This window comes from Oncorhynchus mykiss, chromosome 8 (genome assembly GCF_057628025.1).
Source record: "Oncorhynchus mykiss isolate SJ-2025 chromosome 8, ASM5762802v1, whole genome shotgun sequence".
NCBI classification, from domain to species: domain Eukaryota; kingdom Metazoa; phylum Chordata; class Actinopteri; order Salmoniformes; family Salmonidae; genus Oncorhynchus; species Oncorhynchus mykiss.
In genome coordinates, this window is record NC_143029.1 from 69,221,070 (window position 1) to 69,244,993 (window position 23,924).

General features: G+C 42.6%; 2 protein-coding genes across 23 annotated transcripts in view; one reads left to right on the forward strand and one right to left on the reverse strand.

Moving 5' to 3' along the window:
- The window catches only part of LOC110530403 (5'-AMP-activated protein kinase subunit gamma-2), a 38,276-nt gene extending 23,321 nt beyond the window's left edge, over positions 1-14,955 (forward strand). For 6 of the 22 annotated variants that reach the window (XM_090182402.1, XM_021613424.3, XM_021613425.3 and 3 more), the window contains 13 exons: positions 3,155-3,381; positions 5,396-5,456; positions 6,245-6,351; positions 6,771-6,852; positions 7,490-7,548; positions 7,663-7,708; positions 7,783-7,837; positions 7,964-8,090; positions 10,989-11,154; positions 11,268-11,305; positions 11,423-11,569; positions 11,971-12,064; positions 12,860-14,955. In XM_090182402.1, coding sequence (XP_090038528.1) covers positions 3,155-3,381; positions 5,396-5,456; positions 6,245-6,351; positions 6,771-6,852; positions 7,490-7,548; positions 7,663-7,708; positions 7,783-7,837; positions 7,964-8,090; positions 10,989-11,154; positions 11,268-11,305; positions 11,423-11,569; positions 11,971-12,064; positions 12,860-12,891 — 1,241 coding nt within the window. In that variant the 3' untranslated portion in view covers positions 12,892-14,955. Of the gene's footprint in view, positions 1-3,154; positions 3,382-4,801; positions 4,940-5,066; positions 5,192-5,395; positions 5,457-6,244; positions 6,352-6,770; positions 6,853-7,489; positions 7,549-7,662; positions 7,709-7,782; positions 7,838-7,963; positions 8,091-10,988; positions 11,155-11,267; positions 11,306-11,422; positions 11,570-11,646; positions 11,847-11,970; positions 12,169-12,859 lie in introns of those variants that run through there. The other 16 variants (XR_016482571.1, XR_016482573.1, XR_002474523.3 and 13 more) reach the window with 9 other exon arrangements.
- A 3,422-nt stretch (positions 14,956-18,377) lies between these two features.
- Positions 18,378-23,924, reverse strand: part of LOC110530404 (apoptosis regulator Bcl-2) — a 57,398-nt gene continuing 51,851 nt past the window's right edge. The window contains exon 2 of the mRNA XM_021613428.3: positions 18,378-22,131. Within this exon, the coding sequence (XP_021469103.2) occupies positions 21,997-22,131 (135 nt within the window). The 3' untranslated portion in view covers positions 18,378-21,996. The remainder of the gene's footprint in view (positions 22,132-23,924) is intronic.

Consider the following 23,924-nt stretch of genomic DNA (forward strand, 5'->3'; position numbering starts at 1 on the left):
TTTTTGCATTGAATGCAATGTATTAACGTATGCATCATGATGCATATCTTTTTGCAGAAGCATCACAAACTGATGCTTATCAAATGACATCATGTTGCAACGGGTCATCATGCTTGGGATGTTATGGATGGTGGCTTTTGGGAAATCTTACTGGATGCTTGGGGTGTTACAGACAGTGACTTTGAGTGACACTTTGCCATGAACTGCTCCTGATTTTAGCCCCAGTCTGACATGGGAACATTGGAGGAAGGGGTTATGGCCCCAGCTGTCATAATGATGTAAACCCATATGTAACAATAATTATTCATAATTTGATGGGTGCTTCTATTTGTCTTATTTTAGATGCATGTGTGAATTGGAAAACGTGTTGTTTTTTTGCATATCCCCACTCCCGAGACACCCTTGGAAAGTGGCGCCACGGCCATTCTCAATGGCGATTCTAGAGCCATTAGGGTTAAGTGCATTGCTCATGGGCACATCGGCAGATGTTTCACTTTGTTGGCTCTGGGATTCGAACTAGCAACCTTTTCAGTTACTGGCCCAATGCTCTAACAGCTAGTCTAACTGTGTGAAGCCATATAGTGTGCTTTATACTACTTTCAAGAGTAATTTTAAAGCCAGACTGAATTCCTTTAAATCTTCTTTATTTATTTATTTATTTTTAAGTTTGTGAACCACTGCTTTAGACTAGGCTGGGTTTAGACTAGCCTAATGTTGAAGCCAAACTGCATTGAGACACATGCCTTTCTCTTAACACCTAATGGAAAGAACACTGGCCAATATGACTCCGTCACCATCGTGGTTTACCATTGCCCTTTACACACGAAGCTTTTGTGTTTTCCAAAGGTAGTGAGAGTCATTTGAAATGTTGATTTTTAGATGTTAGTTTACCATCTGAGAGGCCCGTCTGTAACGTCCAAGGGCCTGTGCTGGTCAATGGACTAGAGATTGACGAACACTGATATAGATTATTCTAATATCTTCAATATCCCATGTGGTGTATTCCCCCTCCCCTACCTGTGTGTTTGGGTGAGGAGGGCCTCCCTCCCTGCTGTCCCCAGTGTTATATTCTCCTGTGGAATGTGCCACAACAGCTTGGCTAAAATAAGACACCAACACGACTGAGAGGGGGCTGGTATTAGCCAGCTAAATGTCAGATAGTGGGGATGGCTGGACTGTGAAGACATGTTTTTGTTTGACATGACGAATGCCCTTGCACATTTATCCTCTTCATTCAAGTTGACCTTCCTTTAGTTTAGATGGTATATCGGTTTACTATTTACTTTTGATGGGTTGAATGTTACTGGCATTTAGTATTCAGTCCCTTCTTTATTTTACAGTTGTATTTGCATCTATGTAGAGGGAGAAGCCAGTGTGTGCGCTGTGTGATTCGCTCTTAAGTCTCTAAGCAGACATTTAATTTATAACTGTTTGTTTATGTTTGTACTGTGTTATGGAACCGTGGAAGTCGTTGGTTTGCCAGATCAAAGATTTACTCTAACATTTTAGATTTGATTTGTTTATTTCCAAAATGCTTTTTTTATTTATACTAAGATTGAACATGAATATCGCCATTTTCCCTTTCATTATAATGGGGGATCCTGTTTTCTGCTAACAATGCCTGTAGTACCACAGTTGGCCTTGAACTTATGTGGCTTCAATGAGAGGGCAGTCGTTCTCCCCTGGGTTAAACACGTCTGTCATTTAATAACCCATTCCACGATTAGATGTGGGAAAAACACATCTCTTTCATAAGTTCTTTAAACCAAAAAAGCTAATTACCAACATTTCTGAAAAGGGATATATAGCGTTTTGGAATTCAATCAATTAAACTCCATTTGAGTTCAAGTGATCAATAATCACCTCAGCTGTTATGATAGTGTGCCTTTTTATAAGGCATTCATGGCCTGTGCCTATAGGTGATTGTTTGTTAGATTCGTGAGTGGTGGCTTGAATGTCAAAGTGAAGCATTGTTGATAAGTTACTGGAGGTGAGCAGAGCCCATGAGAGTCCCATGGTGGAGTGGATGAAATGTGAACCAGGCTGTACACATCACCCACGTCACTGGAAGTATGGCCTTAGAAATATGTCAGCACAGCAGGGTGGGCCAGGGTGGGTGTTGTATGTCAACCCGCACCCTGTACTGGGTCGTGACTGCTGAGGGGCATGTAAGGGTGTCATGTGACTGAGCGACGGCCTCGACCTGCCATAGACACTGCCAGAGCAGGAGCCTCCCAGCCTCTCGGGCAGCTGTCCAATATAGGATGCCCAGGCTAGATGATATATCACTACTACTACTGTATTATACTGTAGACTAGATATCTGTTCTTTAGGCTGGGCAATGGTGTAGTGGTAGTAGTACATGAAGCTAGATAGGGAGGGAGGATAACTATATTCCACTCTACTGCAAGAATATTAGTTTTCTACACATTCATTTGATTGATTTGTTTGAAATCTGAACCAGGTTTGGATTAATTTTTGAGGTATTTAAAGATGTTCTCTGATACTGTTTGGTTGTCCAACCCGTTCCTGACAACCTACATACGGTACAGCCAAATGAGTCTACTGTATTGTCATAAGACTCACAAGCTTTGCTTACACTGCACTGTGAATATGATCCACTGAAATCAGTTGATTGCTGTGCTTTAGGACAGGACGGGTTGATATTTTCTTGGCAGGTTTCCAGGCCCTGGCAGCGCTTAACCATGCTCTGCTAATGATACATGAGGATACTTAATGATATTGAAATCAATATTCTTCTGAAAAGCTAAATCTATTGGGGACCCACTCCACTATTGCAGTATTATGTGACAAGCACATACTCTATTGCAATGGAATATCCCAATTAGAAAGGCCACTATTTTAAAAATATTTTAGTTTCACCTTTATTTAACCAGTTGAGGCCTGTTGAGAACAAGTTCTCATTTACAACTGCAACCTGGCCAAGATAAAGCAAAGCAGTCCGACACAACACAGTTACACATGGAATAAACAAATGTACAGTCAATAACACAATAGAAATTGAGTTGAGATCACCTGTGAACATAGCAACCGCACTACAGGAGATTTCTAGGGGAACTATGTATGCATGACAGGCCTGTGTGGATCAGTGCTAACTGTCAATCGTTCTCTGGTCCTTGTCTTTCCTCCCCAGTCTCCGGCCTCTCGTCTTCCCCCACCCCACCCAGCACCCCCAGCCTGCACATGCTGTTCCCCCAGGAGGTTCACCAGAGTGCCCCAGAGCGCCTGGAACGCTCCCTCTCATCACCCCCACCAGACACCGGACAGCGCCTCAGCCTGCCATCCTCTGCCAAGCCCCCCATGTCCTCCTCCTCTCCGATACCCTACGCTTTCCCACTGCCCCAAACTACCTCACAGCCAGTGAGTGATACCTCCTTACTTCCTACTACACCAACCTCTTGGTTACTGTGTTTGTTAGTGGCAGTATTGAAGCAATATTTCAGGGTTGCCAAAGAAATGTGGTTTAAGGGGGAAAGCTGATGTGAGTCTCCTCGACATATACAGTGGTAAAATATATAAATGACTAGAATTAAGTGATTGTTTCAGCAAAGACTCTTTGTTCAGCTCTAACGTTCAGCTCAGCAGAGTTCAATACTAGCCTAATCAAGATGTTCAGATAGTCAGTGTTTGAACTGATATGTCTGTTTTGTTCCCCTCTCCTGTTGGACAGAGACCTTGATTTGATTGATGTGGTATCTTGTTAAAACTAATAATTCAAGTAACTGTGTGTCTGTCTATTTGAGCTATAGAATTATATCTACCCTGGCAGTGTAAGTCAATATTTCATCACCATCACCATTTTTGTTGTTGCTTATTACACCCAAGGCATCATGATTACAGCCATAAGTCTCTCCCTCGCTCTCTCGCACTCTTTTGCTCTCTGTCTTGGTCTCTCTCATTTATTTATTTATTTATTTATTTATTTATTTATTTATTTATTTATTTATTTCAAATCCACACACACCAGGCTCTTATCCAAATCAAAGGAATGTCTCTGCTAAATCCAATCTGGAAGCATTTTAATGAAACAGCCCTCCATCTCAGATTTACAGCCCCATGTTTATATACAGCATTCCCTTCCCTGTGGCAGTGCAGCAGCAGTAGAGTGGGATGGGATTCATGCTGATCGCGGGTTAGACAGGCTAGATTTATGACAGTGCAGTAGTGGTTTTGGCTGGAGAATTGCTGTGTCACCATGAGGTATGGGGTGACTGGGGGGTTGGTTAGGTATCCCAGGCGTGAGCTATCAGGGCGGTTTCTTCTACTGCAGTGGGTTGTCAGTGCACTGGTAGGGTCTAATCAAGGGGCTAGGGGAGACTACTAATACAAAAAGATGGTTTTGAATCCTCATATGCTACAAAGAGCACAATATGATTCGGCTCATAGAACGTGCCATGATGATGAAGTGCTTTGTAGCATAGGGAAAGAGGCAAATGAACTGCACACTGACTTATTTTGTTATTGGATCATTTTGCTGCAGTACACAACCTCTGCACCATGTCTTAGTCATTGTGCAGTAGCCTACTTCATCCCTTGCTATTATTATTGTAAATAATTGTCAATGTAAATAACTATGCATTGTGCAAATTGTTGCATTTTAATGTCCTGCAAAACAGTTATGGGCATAGAAAATGACAAGGAATCCTTGGCTTCTCGCTGCTAGGCAACATAAGGGATTTCCTAATATGGTGAAGAGCCTTGGTCGTTCTGCATGGAGGGTGTGTCTCTAGAGCGTGATCATAATAATAAATGAAACCTTAACGATTTCCGTTGTCGTTCACAATACACACAATGCGCAGAAAAATATCTACTTGAGACGATACACTGCTTTTTAAATTAAAGTATTATTTTGTTTATTTATCCGGACATGTTGCACATTGTTTATTTATCCGGACGTGTTGCTCACTCCTCTGTTTTGGTCAGTAGTATGATCCTACTGTAGGCAACGGCTTTATTGACTGCAGCAAAATAGATTTAGGAATGTTCCACTACTACAGTTAAGGGGCGTGTAGTCTAATAATAATGTGCCATTAAAGTTACTGGCAGGCAGAGCTCCCGATATGAATTGCCCACATACAGTAGAAACTTGTACAAGGGCACTTGAATGAGTTGCGTGCAGTGCGTATTGTGCGTATCAGACGGGGCTTGCTTTTCTTTTTGTTGGTTATGCGTAAGGACATTTTAGTCTCAGTCTCTCAAGATGTATGATTTTGTCATGGTGGAACGTGCCAGCAGTTATTGAATCTACATTGTTTTTTCGTCCACACTTTGGCAAACGGCTAGCTGTTGTGCGCCTGCAGCGCGCGACTGCTCTGATATTGGTGTGCCAGATTTGGAGCGCGTTCTTGACCCCCTCTGCCTCTTATTCTTACAGAATTTCTACGGTTTATTCGAAGGCATGCTGGAGAAACTTGACCTAAACGATGATGGTGTTGGTAAGTAAGTGCATTTTACTGCATTAATAACCCACATTTTGATTTAATTTGATTGTGTTGCCTATAGCCTTTTATTTTACGTTTTTGCCATTTTATTTGGATATAGTTCAAGACCAGGCTCAATGGTACCGATTGCTTCTTTGTAAAGTGCTGGTGTGAATTGTAATGTGAATATTAGTTACATTTAAATATATATATGAATATATTTTAGTCATTTAGCAGAAGCTCTGGATGACTTAAAGTAGTGAGTGCATACCTTTTAAAACCCTTTCCTACTGGTCCCTCATGGGAATCAAACCACAACCCTGGCGCTGCAAGCCCATGCTCTACCAACTGAGCCACATGGGACCAGTTACAAGCTATTGAACACCTGTCGCTACATATCAACAAATACTTCATATTTAAGTCCTATTATGCAGAATTTGTTTTGATCATAACCCAATTATTGCCTGATGATAGCGCCATAGCAGCTAAGTAGGGGTGCTGAACCCCCCCCCCCCCCCAAAAAAAAAAAACCTTGCAAAAGTAGTGCCCTGGGCCTTTACTAGTCGGTATTAGTTGACCAATATAGCTATCTGTAGTGTGCCCCGTTGGTGAAAAGCACTCCCATCCTAAAACCTATTCCTGCGGCTATGGATAGCGCAAAGCCTCATGCAGGGGAATCAAACTCAACACACCCAGCCCCAGACGTGACCTCATTGGTTCAGTATACAGTATAATGACTAGTGAAATTATTTGATGTACTGTATACACAGTGTGAATATATATTTTTCTACCCATCTTTCCAGCTGCTGAACCAGACAGAGATATTTACATGCGCTTTATGAAGTCCCACTGCTGCTATGACATCGTTCCCACCAGCTCCAAGCTGGTCGTGTTCGACACTGGCCTACAGGTAAGCCCTGCTCACAAGATGATGTATACGTAACTTTGAGAAGCACTAACTAACTTTGACCTAAGTTTGACAGTATCTGTTTATCTAACAGGGTGTGTCCACTGAGGAACATTCTTATGGGTATTGAAGTGCATCCTTGGTCTAAAGGCATTGGAAATTGCATGGTTAATGTTCCATGAGGAGAGCATTACTATTGACTCATAAAAGGTTAAACAGTAATCATAAGGAAGAACAGAAACACTGATGTTTAGGAGCTCAGCCACCAAATCCATTAACCTCATGGTTCCAGTTTCCTTATATGAAACCCATCAAACCAGAACGCTTTATTGTTTTATTTAGGATTTACACTAAACATTTTACAAGATGTGGAATACCATCAATATATTTTTTTGTTCTCGGATTATGATCCCTTTTCACAGGTGAAGAAGGCGTTCTTTGCCTTAGTGGCCAATGGGGTGCGTGCTGCCCCACTATGGGATTCAGAGAGGCAGTGTTTTGTGGGTAAGGCACACCCTTCGTGTAGTATGATTTTCCCATGATGTTATGCAAAGATGCACTGAGTTTGAAGGTAGACCTTGAAATACATCCACAGGTACACCTCCAGTTGACTCAAATGATGTCAATTAGCCTATCAGAAGCTTCTAAAGCCATGACAACATTTTCTGGAATTTTCCAAGCTGTTTAAAGGCACAGTCAACTTAGTGTATGTAAACTCACTGGAATTGTGATACAGTGAATTATCAGTGAAATAATCTGTCTGTAAACAATTGTTGGAAAAATTACTTGTCATGCACAAAGTAGATGTCCTAACCGACTTGCCAAAACTATAGTTTGTCAACAAGAAATGTGTGGAGTGGTTGAAAAACGAGTTTTAATGACTCCAACATAAGTGTATGTAAACTTCCGAATTCAACTGTACATGCTGGTAGATAACAATTATCTCCAGATTAAGTACAACATTTGTCACGTTTCTTAAATAAAAAATAAAAATAAGATTTGTTGAGATTACTTGTAATAGCCATGGCCAGTGGAGCATGGTTTGTTGGCTAGAGGTCAGTTGGCAACCTAATGCTTTATGACGGCTCTATGACAACTGTTAGTCATTCTATTATCTATAGGCATGCATTTCTCATTTCAGGAATGTTGACAATCACAGACTTCATCATCATACTACACAGATACTACAAGTCACCGTTGGTAAGTTTGAGTGGACGAACCGATTTTAGCAAAATATTTGTTTACCATGAAAATTCCTATGTTGGATTTCTGTAGATTATTCTTTAGATGTCAATATAGTTTTATTGTTTATAGGTGCAAATATATGAGTTGGAAGATCATAAGCTTGAGACATGGAGAGGTATGTAACATTAAATTATGACATTAAATGACATGTACAGAACAGTTAACTCACATTGTTTTGTCTCTCCACAGAAGTATATTTGCAAGAGACATTCAAGCCTTTAGTGAACATATCACCCGAATCAAGGTACGTTCTCATAACATAAAAGGTTATTATACAGGTAAGAGTGTGTGTATCTGTCTTGAATATACGTGGATGTGAAGAAAATTCCACAATTGTCTTTTCATTTGTGTTTTATGTCTGTCTTTGCAGCATATTTGATGCAGTGTATTCCCTCATTAAAAACAAGATCCACCGGCTGCCTGTCATCGACCCTGTGACGGGGAACCCACTTTACATCCTCACACACAAGAGGATCCTCAAGTTCCTACAGCTCTTTGTAAGTCTAAAACCATGGGCTCTATTTTCGGATGGCGTTAAGGCGGCGCTACTGTCAAACGCACGTTAGTTTGTCATTTTGTCATGTGCGCACTGGCGTTTCCCAGCCCTAACGCCAGGTTCGGCAATTTACCTAACATCAGCACACTTCCGCCCAGATGGGAGGGGTGGAAATATTTGAGGCGTTTCCTTAAAAACATGATCCAAAGTGCTAATTTCAGGCAGCACTGATAGGGATATTTAAGACCAATAAAAATCTGGTTTTAGCGGTAACACCGTTAGTTATGGTATGAATTTTGACAGTGGAAACACAGCCTATCCAGCCTTTGATGCACACTGCCCATAGGCGCATGAAACGAGATGTGATTTGGTGACTGTATACTTCCCATTTCGTTTTATTTGATTAAAAACCAATCATAGCCTCCCCTCCAGTCAATGAAGTCTGTTTTGTTTTTGTCCTGCTCAGTGTGTTCAAGTAGGCTAGTCAAGAAGTGTTTGGGTCGTCATGAGACTGCTTGGAAATAAATCTTAAATCACCAAAGCTTTAATCAATATATCAATTTTGAAAGGAGCAAAACAGTGAGCATATCAAGAAGCTGATTAAACAGCATGATCATTACACAGGTGCACCTTGTTCTGGGGACAATAAAAGGCCACTAAAATGTGCAGATTTGTCACACAACACAATGCCACAGATTTCTCAAGTTTTGAGGGAACTGGCAATTGGCATACTGACTGCAGGAATGTCCACCAGCGCTATTGCCAGATATTTGAATGTTCATTTCTCTACCATAAGCTGCCTCCAACCTTGTTTTAGAGAATTTGGCTGTACGTCCAACCGGCCTCACAACCGCAGACCACGTGTATGGCGTCGTGGGCGAGCGGAATGCTGATGTCAACGTTGTGAACAGAGTGCCCCATGGTAGCAGTGGGGTTATGGTATGGGCAGGCATAAGCTACATACAATGAGCACAATTGCATTTTATCATTGGCAATTTGAATGCACAGAGTTACCATGACAACATCCTGAGGCCCATTGTCGTGCCATTCATCCCCTGCCATCACCTCATGTTTCAGCATGATAATACATGGTCCCATGTCGCAAGGATCTGTACACAATTCCTGGAACATGTCTAAGTTCTTCCATAGCTTGCATACTCACCAGACATGTCACCCATTCAGCATGTTTGGGATGCTCTGGATCGACATGCATGACAGCGTGTTCCAGTTCCCGCCAATATTCAGCAACTTTGCACAGCAGTTGATGCACACTGGGACAACATTACACAGGCCACAATCAACAGCCTGATCAACTCTATCTGAAGGAGATGTGTTGAGGCAAATGCATGAGGCAATGATGGTCACACCAGATACTGACTGGTTTTCTGATCCACGCCCATACCTTTTTTTAAGGTATCTGTGACCATCAGATGCATACTTGTATTCACAGTTATGTGTAATCCATAGATTAAGTCCTAATCAATTTATTTCAATTGACTGATTTCCTTATATGAACTGTAATGTTGCATGTCACATTTTTATATTTTTATTCAGTATATATAAAATACTATAAGCAGTATAAAGATGAGTGGACATTCTCCCTTTTATCTGTATATTGGATCTTTGTCCAGCTACTTGTGCACCAGAGGCATGGAATAGTCTACAATCCACGCTTCATCTAGATATGTTAGTGCCACTGAATTCATTTAAAATATTGATGGGAGACTCTGTTATGGAGGAGTGTAAATGCTTGTTTTAGGCTGGACCATGTTGTTTTGTATTGTTGTATGTTTTAATTATATAATGTATTGATTGTTGCTGCCTTCTTGGTCGGGTCCACCTTGAAAAAGAGGCTCTGGGTCTCAACAGGCTTTTCCTGGTTAAATAAAGGTTAAATAAAAAATGTGCTTTTGAAAAGCTTGGATGTGCATAAAAACCCTCCAATTATGGCGTCTGTAAGTGTATTTACACATAGCCGATTTAAAACAAGTTGTTTCATTTTGTTTACAATTTGATTTGAATTATTCACTCTTTTTAGGCCTTATCAATAATTCATTTGATATTGCTTATTGACTACATTTGGCATGTCCATCCTCCGCCATTAGGCAATTTACAGTAGGCCTAGCCCCTATATCAGTGTGAATGTAATTTACAGTAGGCCTAGCCCCTATATCAGTGTGAATGTAATTTACAGTAGGCCTAGCCCCTATATCAGTGTGAATGTAATTTACAGTAGGCCTAGCCCCTATATCAGTGTGAATGTAATTTACAGTAGGCCTAGCCCCTATATCAGTGTGAATGTAATTTACAGTAGGCCTAGCCCCTATATCAGTGTGAATGTAATTTACAGTAGGCCTAGCCCCTATATCAGTGTGAATGTAATTTACAGTAGGCCTAGCCCCTATATCAGTGTGAATGTAATTTACAGTAGGCCTAGCCCCTATATCAGTGTGAATGTAATTTACAGTAGGCCTAGCCCCTATATCAGTGTGAATGTAATTTACAGTAGGCCTAGCCCCTATATCAGTGTGAATGTAATTTACAGTAGGCCTAGCCCCTATATCAGTGTGAATGTAATTTACAGTAGGCCTAGCCCCTATATCAGTGTGAATGTAATTTACAGTAGGCCTAGCCCCTATATCAGTGATATGTTTATATTTCCACATTGAAGCCATGCATTTACTTAGAACAAGGTGGACTGCAGACAGGTTCAAGTTAACATATTTATAATAGATGGGATAGGTCTACATGTTGTTCGTTTGTTTCTGTAAGCTGTTTAACAAACTATAACGCACTAACATTGGAATTGGAGTTGATTCCAAGGCAAAAAAGTGATCCTCTCTTGTGTTCCAGTCATAGATAGATCGATAGGTGTTATATTTTATCTTATGTGTTCCAGGTGCGTGAGATGCCCAAGCCGGCTTTTATGAAGCAGACTCTAGGAGAGCTGGGCATCGGCACCTACAAGAACATAGCCTTCATCCACCCTGACACACCCATCATCAAGGCCCTGCAGATCTTCGTAGAGAGGAGGGTGTCTGCCCTGCCTGTTGTGGACGTATCTGGTACGTGTTACTGTAAAACACTTTGTGACAACTGTTGTTAAAATATACTTTACAGGTACATTTGACTGATTGAGATTCAGCTCAACTCTGGTTATGTTTCAATCTCATCACAGGGAAAGTGGTGGATATTTACTCCAAATTTGATGTCATAGTAAGTTATGATTTTCAAAATACAGCTTGGTAATCCTGTTACTTCCCCCTCAAAAAATATATTGTGTGAATGTTTTCCTTTTAAAAAGCCATGAGTGTCTGTGTATCATGTGAATAGAACCTGGCAGCAGAGAAGACTTATAATAACCTGGATATCACAGTGACCCAGGCTCTGAGGCATCGCTGCCAGTACTTTGAGGGGGTCATGCAATGCCACAAGCTGGATACACTGGAGACCATCGTGGACAAGATTGTCAAAGCAGAGGTGTGTTCAAACACATACATACAACACAACAATAACACGTAAACTCAACAGAGACACAAAATGCTCACTGTCCCTAGGTATCACATCCGGCCGTGATTGAGAGTCCCATAGGGCGGCGCACAATTGTCCCAGCGCCGTCCGGGATTTGGCCGGGGTAGGCCGTCATTGTAAATAAGAATTTGTTCTTAACTGACTTGCATAGTTAAAGGTTAAAAGAAGTGTTTTTAAATAAACAATATATCTCCTTTTCTCTTTCAACTGTGTGTGTCTCTTTGTACGCGTGTTCCTATATATATGTATATATATGTATGTATGTATGTATGTATGTATGTATGTATGCATGTATGCATGTATGTATGTATGTATGTATGTATGTGTGTATGTGTGTATGTGCGTGCCAGGTCCACCGGCTGGTAGTGGTGGATGATCGCTCGGCCATCGAGGGCATCATCTCCCTGTCTGACATCCTGCAGGCCCTGGTGCTCAGCCCAGCAGGTATAGATGCTCAGCATTCCTAACCCCCTCCTAATACGACTCTTGGACCCTGAGCTCCCTCCCCGCTCTGCCCTGTCCTGCCCTGCCTCGCCCTCCTCACACAGGTAGGACACAAACACACACTCAGGCATTTGCTGGTTGGCTCCCACATGCGGATGGCATGGGCTTGATGCCAGGCTGCCTGTGCCCTTGAGCCATCCTGTATGCCAGCTCGTGACAGTTTGGTGTGGGCTTGGCTGTGTGTCTGTGTCCTGACTCAGGACCATGTCCTTTCCTCTCGTGCTACCCTCAGATTCTAATAGAATGTTAATGTCAACGTCTTACTTGACATTATGCTTGGTAGCCTTTCTTTGTTGTCTTGGTTTTTTGTCTATCTGCTTATAGTTTTGAATAATGAAGAAGAATGATGTAACATAAAGAATGTAGAATAATGTAAGATAATGAGTTTGCATGTTTGTTTTTTGGAAGGAAATGCCTTTGCTGGTGCAGTCATAATGCATTTAGAAATTGCATTTTGAATTGGCTGGTGCATCAGTTCCCAGATTTGAAAACTGCAGTGAGCAGACTCATCAACTCCGATGTGAGCGTGAAAGAAACATGAAGCATCTTGCACAACTATCTCCCTGATGCAAATAAGCCTACTATTGTTCATGTTGGACATTAACCTAGTCCTAGATCTGTCGCTATAGCCAACACCTATGGTCATTAGAATGCCAGCACAAACAGATCTGGGACCAGGCTAGTGGTATGTATTATTGTGTCCTTACTTCACATGTCTATTCTTCCCTCCCCTAGATGCCTGCAGAGAGGAGGGCCTCCTGGAGTGAGACGGGGGGCTACTGCTGCTGGAATCACAGAGGCTGTCCTACAATATATAACTTGTATTTTACAGGTAGCTGCCAAGATAAAGGAAACACTTGAGTAAATTAGGGATACAAAGTCTATTGAAAGCAGGTGCTTCTAAACAGGTGTGGTTCCTGAGTTAATTAGGCAGTTGACATCCCATCATGCTTAGGGTCATGTATAAAAATGCACAGTTGCCCATTATTTTCTCACCGTGGCTAAAATAGGAGATCTCAGTGACTTTGAGAGAGTGGTCTCAAAGGAGCATAGGGGGTTTAAAGTGGGTGTGTGTCTCCAGTGACCAGATGTCAACCCAATTGAACACTTATGGGAGATTCTGGAGTGGCGCCTGAGACGGTGCTTTCCACAACCATTAACAAAACACCAAATGATGGAATATCTCTTGGAAAAATCCCTTCTATATAATTCCAGACACTTGAAGTGTGCATTGAAATGCGTTGAAGCTATTCTGGCGGCTCGTGGTGGCCCAATGCCCTATTAATATATTGGTGTTTCCTTTATTTTGACAGTTACCTTTACGTCCAGAGCCCTTCATATTGATGCACTAGACTTTGAAACCAAAGGGCTGGGCTGGATTGGACTGCTACTGGGGGCTAAATGGCTTTAATACTGGAGGACCAGCATCTCTCTGTCTGAATGGAACTGGACTTGATTCACTGTGGGGCTGAGCCAGTCTGAACTGTGGTTATGTATGTATATGAGGGCTATATACGTTTTGGTGTTTGTCTCAGTATCATGCTGCTCTGTCGTGTTAACAGTGCCTAGTCACTGGATAGTTTCAAACCTTCAATGAACAAGTAGATTGACAGATATTGCCAAGGCATCTTACTTGATGATACACACAAGCATGTGTATAAGTTACCCACGGGAAATAATAACCTGTTTGTATCGGTGGAGCTGGAACGTACTGGACCACTAAAAGTGATGGTTGAGTAAATAACGTCTATATTCTATGCTGTCAAACACAGACCATTTAGACAATATAATTGCATTCTTCATTTTAGTATCAAATGTGGCCATATTATAGCATGTTCTATGGTAAGCCACATGTTGCTATAATGAGTTGTTGTCCACACCCCTTTTAGGGGCTATATGCAGTCTCTTTGTCCAATCCTTAGTCACAGTGCCTTTTGCCTATTGCAGGTGTTCATGCTTTATCTGGTTATGATTGAAGGGGTTTTGTTTGTATATGAGTAACATGCTGTGAAGAGAGACAGATATATATATTTTGTATTCATTCTCGATAACACTTGGGTTGAGATTTAGAGCCATTTATTTTGCCCGCTTTATGCACTTGAGCCATGGATCACTTCCATCTACAACATCTATAACATCTATAAAGCAAAATGGTGGATTCTGAACTGCTCTTGACCAGACTCCTGTGCTGTGGCCAGAGAATACACCTCTGACAACTCATCTATATTGTTTCACTGTAAATAAGAACGTTTTCAGGAAATGTGCCAGAGAAAGCTTTATTTTTATGTAACTTTAAAGAAATCATGTTAAAATAACTGCAGTTTTAATATTATTTTTGTAAATATATTGTGGCAAAATGAGCCAATATAAATAAAGATACTTTCTATTCAGAACAAGATGTACATGTGCAAGCATGAGAAACGACACTATAACAGTTGTGAATGTTCTTTACTTTTCTATTTTTCTGCGTGCAGAAAAATAAACGATGACACTGAATGTATTTTTATGTAATGTGTTTATTGAATGTTATTTTTGACTGTAGATTTGCACCACCATATTTAACTGTTTTGCAATCCAAATGAAACGTGTTTGGGTAAATCAATTAGCTTATTATGATAATCCTGAATGAGGCAGGTTGCCTAGTGGTTAGAGCGTTAGGCCAGTAACCGAAAGGTTGCTAGCTTGAATCCCCAAGCTGACAAGGTAAAAATCGGTTGTTCTGCCCCTGAACAAGGCAGTTAATCCACTGTTCCTAGGCGGTCATTGTAAATACGAATTTGTTCATTAATTGACTTGCCCTGTTAAATAAATAAAAATGTAATGGATGTAATATTTTTATGACTGCCATGCACATTAATTATTTACCTTCATACAGTATAACACATGTTTATGCACTTCTCTAATAGACCTTACTTGACAGACATGGCTAAAAGACTTTTGATGATAATCATTATTGCGACATTCGATGTCTGAACACTGCCACCTACTAGTGGTTAAGAGCTGCACTGCAGGCATATCCGCAGCTATTTTAAGATTGGCCATCACGTGGAGTCCTGAGAGTACTCGAATTTAGATAGCAGGTTAAGTAAATTTAGTCTGAGGCTCAGAGCATACCAACAGAAGTTTCTCCCTCTCCTCTTTTGAAGTTCCATGCTAGAAACTATTGGAGTGCTCCTATGACATTAATTGTTTACACATTAGGGAGTTGCTTCTATAATTAGAATATTTCAAGGAAATAAAATGTCATCAAGCCACACACATACCAGTAAACATCTCCCTCCAAAGCTGTTCTACATCAGCTTTCAAGTAAAGGGTAGAGTTCCTCAGAAAACACTATTGACCTTCCCGAGACCATTCCAAGGATTTCTGAACACCAGCCACAAGGTGACAGTCTAATACAAGTGGTATTTGTCACTAGCCACCATGTGATTGTATGATATATAGACAGACTGTGAAGGTTAGTAGAATGTCATTTCATAGCACTCATATGACACCAGATATTCTTCTCCAAATTCACCAACAAAATCATATTTATTTATAGACATGATATATTCCATATATTCACAGGCAAGATAAACAATCAGGAGGCTGTCAGTCTATGTGGGGTAGGAATGGCACTGTAATCTCAATGGATCTGGATCTACTGCAAAGGTAAAAACTAGTATTTTTCTAGATACTCGTCTTGGATCAACAGTGAGGATGAAATATCCCAACACCTTGTAGCCCTAAAGCAGGAGGACTTGTTGGCTTGCTGGCCTCTGTCTGATCTGACTGCTTATCTCTCTCTCTCTCTCTCACACACACACTCACACACTGGACGTTCCCTTGAAAGTGTAAGGGTGATTTAAAATTCTCCTTCTTCGAAGCTTGTCATGTATTTTATATGCATGGAGAGAAGGGCTTGAGAGGGGCTCAAACTCAAATGAACTTCACTCTGTTTCTCTCCTCAGGCATATCTCTCATCGTCTCTCCATCCTATTCCCTCTCTCTCTAGCATTAGTTTTACTGCATCATGACTTTCACTAATTCTGTGAAACAGCACACGTCCCTGGCCTTTGAAGACAAGTGTGATATGAATGAGGAGGAAAGAGGGTGTAAAAACCAGACCTCGGGCATTTGGTTTTTACACGTTGCATTTATCTGCAGTCGGAGAGGGCGAGGGCTGAGAAACTCTGCGTTTCAGGGGGGGCTTTGATGTCTTGTGGGGTGCAGCTGCGGTTCCTCTGCAGAGCTCATTAGAATAGGAGGCTGCGGTTCCTCTGCAGAGCTCATTAGAACAGGAGGCTGCGGTTCCTCTGCAGAGCTCATTAGAATAGGAGGCTGCGGTTCCTCTGCAGACCTCATTAGAACAGGAGGCTGCGGTTCCTCTGCAGAGGTCATTAGAATAGGGGGCTGCGGTTCCTCTGCAGAGCTCATTAGAACAGGAGGCTGCGGTTCCTCTGCAGAGCTCATTAGAATAGGAGGCTGCGGTTCCTCTGCAGAGCTCATTAGAACAGGAGGCTGCGGTTCCTCTGCAGAGGTCATTAGAATAGGAGGCTGCGGTTCCTCTGCAGAGCTCATTAGAATAGGAGGCTGCGGTTCCTCTGCAGAGCTCATTAGAACAGGAGGCTGCGGTTCCTCTGCAGAGCTCATTAGAATAGGAGGCTGCGGTTCCTCTGCAGAGCTCATTAGAATAGGAGGCTGCGGTTCCTCTGCAGAGCTCATTAGAATAGGAGGCTGCGGTTCCTCTGCAGAGCTCATTAGAACAGGAGGCGGTGGTTCCTCTGCAGAGGTCATTAGAATAGGAGGCTGCGGTTCCTCTGCAGAGCTCATTTAGAATAGGAGGCTGCGGTTCCTCTGCAGAGCTCATTAGAACAGGAGGCTGCGGTTCCTCTGCAGAGCTCATTAGAACAGGAGGCTGCGGTTCCTCTGCAGAGCTCATTAGAACAGGAGGCTGCGGTTCCTCTGCAGAGCTCATTAGAACAGGAGGCTGTGGTTCCTCTGCAGAGCTCATTAGAACAGGAGGCTGCGGTTCCTCTGCAGAGCTCATTAGAACAGGAGGCTGTGGTTCCTCTGCAGAGGTCATTAGAATAGGAGGCTGCGGTTCCTCTGCAGAGCTCATTTAGAATAGGAGGCTGCGGTTCCTCTGCAGAGCTCATTAGAACAGGAGGCTGCGGTTCCTCTGCAGAGCTCATTAGAACAGGGGGCTGCGGTTCCTCTGCAGAGGTCATTAGAATAGGAGGCTGCGGTTCCTCTGCAGAGCTCATTAGAATAGGAGGCTGCGGTTCCTCTGCAGAGCTCATTAGAACAGGAGGCTGCGGTTCCTCTGCAGAGGTCATTAGAATAGGAGGCTGCGGTTCCTCTGCAGAGCTCATTAGAATAGGAGGCTGCGGTTCCTCTGCAGAGCTCATTTAGAATAGGAGGCTGTGGTTCCTCTGCAGAGCTCATTAGAACAGGAGGCTGCGGTTCCTCTGCAGAGCTCATTAGAACAGGAGGCTGCGGTTCCTCTGCAGAGCTCATTAGAACAGGAGGCTGCGGTTCCTCTGCAGAGCTCATTAGAACAGGAGGCGGCGGTTCCTCTGCAGAGCTCATTAGAATAGGAGGCTGCGGTTCCTCTGCAGAGCTCATTAGAACAGGAGGCTGCGGTTCCTCTGCAGAGCTCATTAGAATAGGGGGCTGCGGTTCCTCTGCAGAGCTCATTAGAATAGGAGGCTGCGGTTCCTCTGCAGAGCTCATTAGAATAAGAGGCTGCGGTTCCTCTGCAGAGCTCATTAGAATAGGAGGCTGCGGTTCCTCTGCAGAGCTCATTAGAATAAGAGGCTGCGGTTCCTCTGCAGAGCTCATTAGAATAAGAGGCTGCGGGTCTCATACAGCCATGTCAAGCCAGCCACCCGTATGGACTGACTAGAAAGCAGCACACAGCCACACAGATGAGGAAAAGCACTCTGATCACACTTCCCATAAAGGTCTCTCTCGCTCTCTTTCCCTCCCTCTCTTTCTCTTTCCCTTCCACTCCCTCCTCTCTCTCTTTTCCCCTCCCAATCCCTCTCTCTGTCATTCTCTCTATGTAGTAGTGCACAGACAGGGTGGATGACATATTTGAGATCAATATTGGTGTCCATTATTTTTCCATAAACATAATATAACACAACCCCATCTTAAACATGAATGATTTTCTTTTGAGCAGAACATTGGTTCACAAGCTGAATATCACCACCTAAAACAATATCAAACCACATGCTGAAAACACACATCACAAACTGCAAACTCATACTGCAGGAAAGATGTGCTTTATTGGGAACAGCATGATCCCATCTAGCTTATTGTGATACATACATAGCATAAACAATGGTAACACATTTGATTTGACCTCTTAAGTGCCACAGGTTGAGGATTATATTTACAACTCTATAACCATGGTGTGATGTAGGCTCCACCCATTTAAACAGAATCCCAGAAGGGAATATGAGAATGACTCCTCCTCACATACAAACCTTTACACATTTTATTTATGAACAAGTCAGTTAGTGACTTTTTTTTTTATCTTGTGTTTAAACTCCTGAAAAAAATGTCATACTAATTTCTGTTTTCATATGAACATATCACTGGAGGGTTTATCATGAGTAGGGGGATTGACCTCTGTTAAAATAGAAAAGGAATGGTGCCCTTGGTTATGATGATAGAATCTAGCAAGACGTGGAGACTTTTCTGTCACTACATAAGCTTGAGAAGGAATTCATTACTATGTTAACAATTACCACACATACATGTATATCAATCAAGCACCGGTTAACACATGTCCAGATGGATGCATTCGGGTGCTACGGTATCTACTGAAATGTTATGAACAACACCAAGCAGGCTAATATTTACTGTCTCCCAAATAGCATCCTATTCCTGACATAGTGCACTACTTTACTATGGAGTCCTTTGGTCCCTGGTCAAAAGTAGTGCACTATAAAGGGAATAGGTTGCCAGACATTGTCTTTACAACAACCTTTCCTGCAAAATCTCACTCCGACAATATTTAAAAGAAGTGAAAGTGAATTGGCATGTGTTTATCTCTTCATGCTACACAATGTTACTTACAGGTTCACTTTGGTTTACAGCTTTCTATAACAATACTGTATCTATGTGGCAGTTTGAAGCTGTGAGTTAAGTGAAATCAGGACTAATACAGTACAGCAGTGTTAAACCAATATTAACACGTCTTACACAGAAATGTTACTCTACTGTTGATACAATAGCAGCCCCAAATAGTGTATTGTTACAATGTGGTTCCTTGAATAAAACGAAAGATACGATTTCTCAAGACATTTGAGTGTCTCCATGATCTTAACTTTTCATCTCATCTATGATTTAAATATCTGTGTTCTGGTACCTCTCAATAAATACAAATCATAAGTTGGTATGTGTAACATCTAACATAAATATGGGTATACATAGTGAATACTCATTCTATGAAAACTTCAGACGACATGTGTTTTGCGTTGATAAAAGAAGACCGAAACAAAGAGAGAGATTTTTGGTGAGAGAAATCATTGCGATGAGTTAACAACATTTTCTCGACACATACTTATCTACATAAACGTGTGTGTGTGTGTGTGTGTGTGAAAGAGAGAGCAAAATAGTAAATATTATGGATAGTAAGCCTTTCCAAGAAGGTTATGTCATCTCCAACACTAGACAAACACCTAAAGTATTCTGGGAAATGATTGTTTACTCTAAAGAGATGTTGTGATCTGTGCCATTGCAGCGACAGACTCGGAGCAAGGGGGCTCAAATATATCAGTTACTGGGAATACAATGGACGTCACTTCAAAACAATAGAGAGTCTTTGTGTCCAATAGGGATTTTTCTTGTTGGGTATCCCATGTTGGAGTCTGCTACGGTTTGAGAAACTGAGAGAGGTGCACGTTCGGAGGTCCTCCTAGATGTGGGATCAACCATTAGCGTAGGCCGTTGGGGGGTATATGGGGCCTTTTTGTCCCCTAGATCAGAGCCCAGCGGCAGCTGGAGGACATGTTCTGGGAGATTTGGCAGTTTGGTTCAGTCCCCTTTCAGCGGTGGCTTGGTCTGGGTGGGTGAGACCTTGAGTTCTGGTCATACATATGGGCAGAGGGGAGGGGGCAGGAGAGAGAGAGAGAGGGAGAGAGAGAGAGAGAGAGAGAGAGAGAGAGAGAGAGCGAGAGAGAGTAATAAAAAGAGGCAGTGAGAGTACAAGAAATGCATTTCAGAGACATCTGACGGGGAGGGAGTGACGTGAGGCCAAACAGAACCACGCCAGGCCATTCAGGGACACAGTTCTTCCTCCAAGTGAGACATCTTAGAACAGGCTGTAGAGGCGCCTCTAGCAACTGGAGAGGGAGGCTCACTGTCACTGAACCTTTGGAATGAATCCACATCTTATGTTTGACCCTAACACCTTTATCTCTTTTTGTCTGTATCCACATTTCTGCTCATTCTATGACTTTCTCTCCCTCTTTTTGTCTCTCACACATTCTCTTTCTCTGTATCTACCTCTATCCCTCGATCCCCCTCTGATCTCGACTAAGCCAGAAATCCAGCTAGGTGGAATAATATTTTTCACTTTCTGTCAGAAACATTGATCAAACAGGGGTTTGGGCTGCCAAAAGCTCTAACCAACCTGCTGTTCACGCCTTCAATACCTCCCTCTCTCCTCTTTTCAATACCTCCCTCTATCCTCTTTTCAATACCTCCCTCTATCCTCTCTTTAATACCTCCCTTTATCCTCTCTTCAATACCTCCCTTTCTCCTCTTTTCAATACCTCCCTCTATCCTCTCTTCAATACCTCCCTCTATCCTCTCTTTAATACCTCCCTATATTCTCTCTTCAATACCTCCCTCTATTCTCTCTTTAATACCTCCCTCTATCCTCTCTTTAATACCTCCCTCTATTCTCTCTTCAATACCTCCCTCCATTCTCTCTTTAATACCTCCCTCTATTCTCTCTTTAATACCCCCCTCGATCTTTCTCTTATTACATTTCATATGGGTCAAATGCAAAAAAATGTACTCTACTGCATTGTCCTTACATATCTCTCTAAGAGAGGCAGAGCAAGTTGCGTCTGTGGCGCCTAGAAGACGTGTTGTCAGAGCTGGTGTGTGTAACTAACTGTTCTGTGTTCAGAGTTCAGTGATGCTCCTGGTATCCTGGTATATTGCAGTATAGAAGCGGTGGGTGGACAGACACACCGTGCTGGTTAGTAGCGAGCTCCTTCCATTATACATTCAGAGCAGCTGTTGTGTGGAGGAAGTCCTTTGAAGGCGGGTTGAAGGGAGTCCCCATAGCGGAACCTTTTGAAAATACATTTTTGGTTCCAGGTAGAACCCTTTTGGGTTCCATGTAGAATCCTTTCCACAGAGGGTTCTACATGGAACACCAAACAGTTCTACCTGAAACCAAAAAGGGTTCTCCTATGGGGACAGCCGAGGAACCATTTTGGAACCCTTCTTCTAAGAGTGTCTATGCTTTCTTTTGCCTCACCGACACATGCTACACAAGTCTACATGAGCACACAAAGGTTTCATGCTACAACTAGTACTCAAGCAGGCAGAACAAAAACGACACCAACCCTCCCTTCCTCTCGTCTCTTTTCAAGCCAAACTTTTTGTGATTACAGTTAAATGGCACGACTTTCATGACATATTTTCTTCTGTGTGGGCAGTGACTCCGTTTCCTGCTGTTGTTTGATTTGTGTCTGTTTTTTTAAGTGAGGGGTGAGGAATAGGGAGTTTTTTCCGAGAACGGGGAGAGAAGCTTTGAAGACAGGCAGGTTGCGGATCTTGGAGGGGGCCTTTGAAAAGAGAAAGGAGTGAGAGCAGGAGGGAGGGAGGACAAAAAGAAAGAGAGGGGAGGGGGGGGGACTCCTTCACTTCTGTGTAAGGTAAGCTCCGATGGTAAGGCTTGCGGCCCCCAGTGCAGCCAGGCCAAAGACAGTCTTGATGGACGGCCATGAACAGAACACGGAGTCCCTCTGTCTGTCATAGAGCTCAACAAAGGCCTCCTGAAAGATAGACAGTGAGAGAGGCAGAGTTAAAGAGACTGAACAGGATCTTAAGCACTTAGAAATTTGTAACATATTGTACGAATTTGAATTCATAACATATCATACAAAATGAATGCCATTGTACACAATTGTGCACAAAATTCGGGGACCCGTTTTGGCTTGTGAGCACAACTTTCAAAACTACTGGCTGACATTATACAAAACCTTTATAATGCATCTTTAATACAAGCAGTGTGTGTATTCCCATGTTCAAAGCTTGCTGGGGGGTCTCCTTTGGAAGTGCCTGCAGATCTAAATGCCCTTGGCCACCATCCAACTGCTGTGTTATTACATGCATGCAGGAAGCCGGATCCATTTCAAACCAGCGCCCCTCACACCCCTTGTGCCTACCCCTTCATAAACACCACACACGCATGAACCAACGCACACACCACACACACACACACACACACACACACACACACACACACACACACACACACACACACACACACACACACACACACACACACACACACACACACACACACACACACACACACACACACACACACACAAACCCTGGGATACTCATGGAAACAACCCAAGACAAACACTCCACATGAAAACACACACTCTCAAACCCATGTCATGTGATACACTACTTCCTATTGATGTATTGATGGGAGCTACAGTATACTGTATGTCAGGGATCATCAACTAGATTCAGCTGCAGGCCAATTTTTTTCTTGAGCGGAAGGTCGGGGGGCCAGAACATAATTACAAATAATTTGTAGACTGCAAAGGGACCACAAGAAGCCCAAACAGATATAATGTTTGACTCAAACATAATCATTTCAAATCTTGCATACATTTGTAAACGATCACGTGTCTCTCTATTATGTGTTGGAAAACTTGGGAACAGATTTCTTAAATTAAAATCAATTGGAGCTGATTTCCTGGTGTTTTTACAGTCTTTTATGTCCAACAATTAATTAAAAAATTATTAAATTTTTATGCTCAGAAAACCTCAGGGGGCAAATAAAACCACCCGCGGGCCAAATTCGGCCCGCAAGCCACCAGTTGGGGTCATTAATATACACTGCTCAAAAAAATAAAGGGAACACTTAAACAACACAATGTAACTCCAAGTCAATCACACTTCTGTGAAATCAAACTGTCCACTTAGGAAGCAACACTGATTGACAATAAATTTCACATGCTGTTGTGCAAATGGAATAGACAGCAGGTGGAAATGATAGGCAATTAGCAAGACACCCCCAATAAAGGAGTGGTTCTGCAGGTGGTGACCAGACCACTTCTCAGTTCCTATGCTTCCTGGCTGATGTTTTGGTCACTTTGCTGGCGGTGCTTTCACTCTAGTGGTAACATGAGACGGAGTCTACAACCCACACAAGTGGCTCAGGTAGTGCAGCTCATCCAGGATGGCACATCAATGCGAGCAAGAAGTAGCAAGAAGGTTTGCTGTGTCAGCGTAGTGTCCAGAGCATGGAGGCGCTACCAGGAGACAGGCCAGTACATCAGGCGACGTGGAGGAGGCCGTAGGAGGGCAACAACCCAGCAGCAGGACCGCTACCTCCGCCTTTGTGCAAGGAGGAGCAGGAGGAGTACTCCCAGAGCCCTGCAAAATGACCTCCAGCAAGCCACAAATGTGCATGTGTCTGCTCAAACGGTCAGAAACAGGCTCCATGAGGGTGGTATGAGGGCCCGACGTCCACAGGTGGGGGTTGTGCTTACAGCCCAACACCGTGCAGGACATTTGGCATTTGCCAGAGAACACCAAGATTGGC